Source organism: Geospiza fortis, unplaced genomic scaffold, assembly GCF_000277835.1.
Source record: "Geospiza fortis unplaced genomic scaffold, GeoFor_1.0 scaffold213, whole genome shotgun sequence".
In the NCBI taxonomy this organism is placed as follows: Eukaryota; Metazoa; Chordata; class Aves; order Passeriformes; family Thraupidae; genus Geospiza; species Geospiza fortis.
In genome coordinates this window covers 1,906,093-1,907,479 of record NW_005054399.1, presented here as the reverse complement: position 1 = coordinate 1,907,479, position 1,387 = coordinate 1,906,093, and the positions used below count along the sequence as shown (strand labels likewise).

Here is a 1,387-nt window from a genome sequence, read left to right as displayed (position 1 = left end):
CAGGCGGGACACGGGCTGCCCCTCCAGCTCCAGCACCTCGTCCCCCGGGCGCAGCCCCGCCAGCGCCGCGCTGCTGCCCTCCTGCACCCACAGGATGTAGCACGGCCCCGAGCCGCTTATCCCGAACCCGAAGGACTCGGGCCAGCCCTGGTTGGTTGCCGGCATGGCTGCGACTGGAAAAGAAGGAGGGGAAGAGGAAAAGAGAGGAGTTGTGGTGCCTTTTCCATCCTTAGGGGTCGTTCCGTCGGGTGGGGGGTTGCAGTGTGTGCTGTGTCCCACTCACCCTGGGAAGAAACACACCAAGAGCCTGTATTTCCTCTAGATCTCCTTAAAATAACAGCTTATACCCTATCTTTGGCTGCTGGTGGGGCCATTGAGGAGGCCACGTTGGCTGGGAAGGTTGGGGCTACACGTGGCACTCAGCTGTGACCTGGCACAGCCCTGCTCTCACCTGGGGCACCCACCTACCCCCTCACCAGGAGCCTCACTTAGGCATGTTCTTGTATTTATTTGCCTATCAAAATGATTCGTTCATTTCTCTGACATATTACATTAATGGATAGATGATCCAAGGACTTAAAGCAGCTTCATTTTAACCAGCCCTTCTCAACACTCAGTATTTTAGCTGTTTGCCACTAGAAAATTACTGTAAATTAGAATTTTCCAGATCCTCTCAGCTCTCCCAGGATCATTTCTCTGTGCCCTCTCAGTCCCGTGTATGAGCTGTCCTGACAGCAGCATCCTGAAATGGCAGGATGATTGGTTGTAGCAGGACTTGTTTGTGGCTCACGTGAAGGGTTTGGACTGGCTCCAGGATGCCCAAGGAGAATGGGGCACAGCAGCCCTGAACATCTGCAGGAGCTGCCTTTGCCCGAGGTGACCCGCCCGGCTGATGGGCACAGCGCTCTCGGATGCCCTTTCCAAGCTGTGCTGCCCAGATGACCCTGCCACGGTCCCTTCCAGGCCTCCCTTTCCGTGACTCTGTGATGTGTGAGTGCCTGCACCGTCCTGTGACACTCACTAAAGTAATCCACACGGGGTTTTCCTCTGCAGTTCATCTCAGCTGTCTGTGAAGAAGCTTTTTACCCCCGTGTTTATTCCATCTGTGTCACTGAACACACATTAAGCACTTACAAAAATGAAACCCAGACAATTTCACCTGGGCAAATCATCCTACAGAGACGATGAGACTCAGAGGGGAAGAGCTGAGGGTGAAGCTCGGGGCAAGCCTGGCAGCAGCGGGATGAAACCCATCTGTGCCCAAACCCCATCCCCGGAGCACGGGTTCTGTCAGCTCCATCGGGAGCCCGGTAAGCCCTGGGATGGTCCCAGCACTGCTGCTGCGGGCTGTGCTGCAGGGAAAAGCCCGGCAGAGCAGCGGGGAGCT

The 1,387-nt window shown here is 55.9% G+C and overlaps 1 protein-coding gene across 1 annotated transcript in view; it reads right to left on the bottom strand.

The window, feature by feature from the left end:
- The window catches only part of LOC102041235 (delphilin), a 33,254-nt gene extending 33,089 nt beyond the window's left edge, over positions 1-165 (bottom strand). Inside the window, exon 1 of the mRNA XM_031061077.1 lies at positions 13-165. Coding sequence (XP_030916937.1) covers positions 13-165 — 153 coding nt within the window. The remainder of the gene's footprint in view (positions 1-12) is intronic.
- Positions 166-1,387: the final 1,222 nt, after the last annotated feature.